Source organism: Alligator sinensis, unplaced genomic scaffold (assembly GCF_000455745.1).
Source record: "Alligator sinensis unplaced genomic scaffold, ASM45574v1 scaffold1488_1, whole genome shotgun sequence".
NCBI lineage: Eukaryota > Metazoa > Chordata > Crocodylia > Alligatoridae > Alligator > Alligator sinensis.
In genome coordinates, this window is record NW_005843097.1 from 110,076 (window position 1) to 111,653 (window position 1,578).

The 1,578-nt window shown below is 63.6% G+C and overlaps 1 protein-coding gene across 1 annotated transcript in view; it reads right to left on the bottom strand.

Annotated features, from left to right (window-relative positions):
• GPS2 (G protein pathway suppressor 2) overlaps window positions 1-1,572 on the bottom strand; it is a 5,262-nt gene extending 3,690 nt beyond the window's left edge. The window contains exons 1-4 of the mRNA XM_014526637.2: window positions 1,417-1,572; window positions 652-761; window positions 153-265; window positions 1-66 (exon numbers count right to left, since the gene is read on the bottom strand). The exon at window positions 1-66 is cut by the window's left edge and continues 2 nt beyond it. Of these exons, the coding sequence (XP_014382123.1) occupies window positions 1-66; window positions 153-265; window positions 652-761; window positions 1,417-1,510 (383 nt within the window). The 5' untranslated portion in view covers window positions 1,511-1,572. The remainder of the gene's footprint in view (window positions 67-152; window positions 266-651; window positions 762-1,416) is intronic.
• Between the last annotated feature and the right edge of the window lie 6 nt (window positions 1,573-1,578).

Consider the following 1,578-nt stretch of genomic DNA (forward strand, 5'->3'; position numbering starts at 1 on the left):
AGGTGGGCGCCAGCGTGCACGGCCATGCCCTGCTGGTAGGCAGCCGCTGTCAGCGTTGTCATGTCGCTGCGGTGTGGAGGAACACAGAGGTCACAATATGCCGTGACACCCCCTGACCCCAAGACCCTTCCCTCCCCCTGAACCCCCATCACCTTTGCTCCTTGCGCCGGCGCTTCTCCTCCTCGTGCAAAACTTTCTTGAGCTGCAAGAAGAGCTGGTGCTTCTCTTCCTGCAGTGCCGACAGCTTCTCCTGCAGCTTCAGGATCTGGGGGAGAGCAGGGGGTGTTGAGAGGGAGGCCGGGAACCCCCTCCCTGCCCAGAATAAAGGGACCGCCCTCCAGACACCTGGGTTCTTATTTCTGCTGCAGGAATGGGATAAGGAGGAGCCCACATGCCTGGGTTTGGTGGTGGTGGATGGAGATCTGGGGGTCCGGATGCCTGAGTTCTCCAACCCTAACCCAGACGCCTGGGTTCTCTGGGCAGGAGAGAGACCGGGGTGGGGGGGGGTTTGCGGGGGTTAGATTTGAAGGCCTGGACGCCTAGATTTGGGGTGGGGGTGCGATCGGGGCCCAGGTGCCTGGGTTCTCTGGGGTGGGGGAGGGAGGACCTGGGGGTACAATCGGGGCCCGGGCCCCGTGGCAGCAGTGTCACCTGTTCACGTGTCTCCTCCAGCGACATGCGTTCCTCCATCTCCTTCTTGCGCCGTCGCTCCTGCTCCTCCTTCATCTTCTGCTCCATCATCTTGTCCACCTCCTCCTCCTCTGTGGGGGGCGGGGTCAGCACAGGCCGCGCCCCCTCCCCAGCCAATGGGGTGGGGGGACCCCTGAAACACTCCCCTCTCCCCCATGGCAGGATGGTCCCCAGCCCTGGGGGGGGGCCAGTGCGGGGAGATGAGGCTGCCAATGGAAAGGAAGGGGCGTGGTCTATGGGCCAGAGGGCGTGGCCTGTGCAGACGGAGACAAGCTATAGGGGCGTGCCTATGGCTCCAGGGGCGTGGCCTGAGTAAAAGCAGATGAGGAGGATCAAGGAGAGTTGACCTGTGGGTCAAGGGGTGTGGCTTTCTGGGCAGGGGATGTAGCTTAAGTGGGTGAACAAGGTCATTGGGGGCAGGGCCTATGGATTAGGGGTCATGGCCTCACTAGATGACGGGTTGCACGAGGGCGTGCCCATAGGACAAGGGGCATGGCCTATAAACCAGATGTGGCCAGTATAGTAGCAAACAGGGGGAACCACTGGGGGCGTGGCCAGATCCAAGGGGCGTGGCCTGACGGGGACCAGATGGGGGACAATGGGGCTGAAACTATGGGGCAAAGGGGCGTGGCTTCTAGGGGAAAGGGCGTGGCCCAAGTAGAGCAGAAGCAGAAGCAGAAGCCCAGGCACAAGGGGTGGAGCTAAGGTCCAAGAGGCGGGGCTCACCCTGGCGCTTGCGTTCGCGCTCCACCATGACGTGGCGGTGCAGGGCGCGGGCCATGGCCGACGACAACTTCGGCCGCTCCAACAACGCCGGCATCTTGACTGCAGCCGCTCCGGCCCCGCGCGGCCGCTCCGCCGCCTCCGCTTCCGGCGCTGTTCACTGAC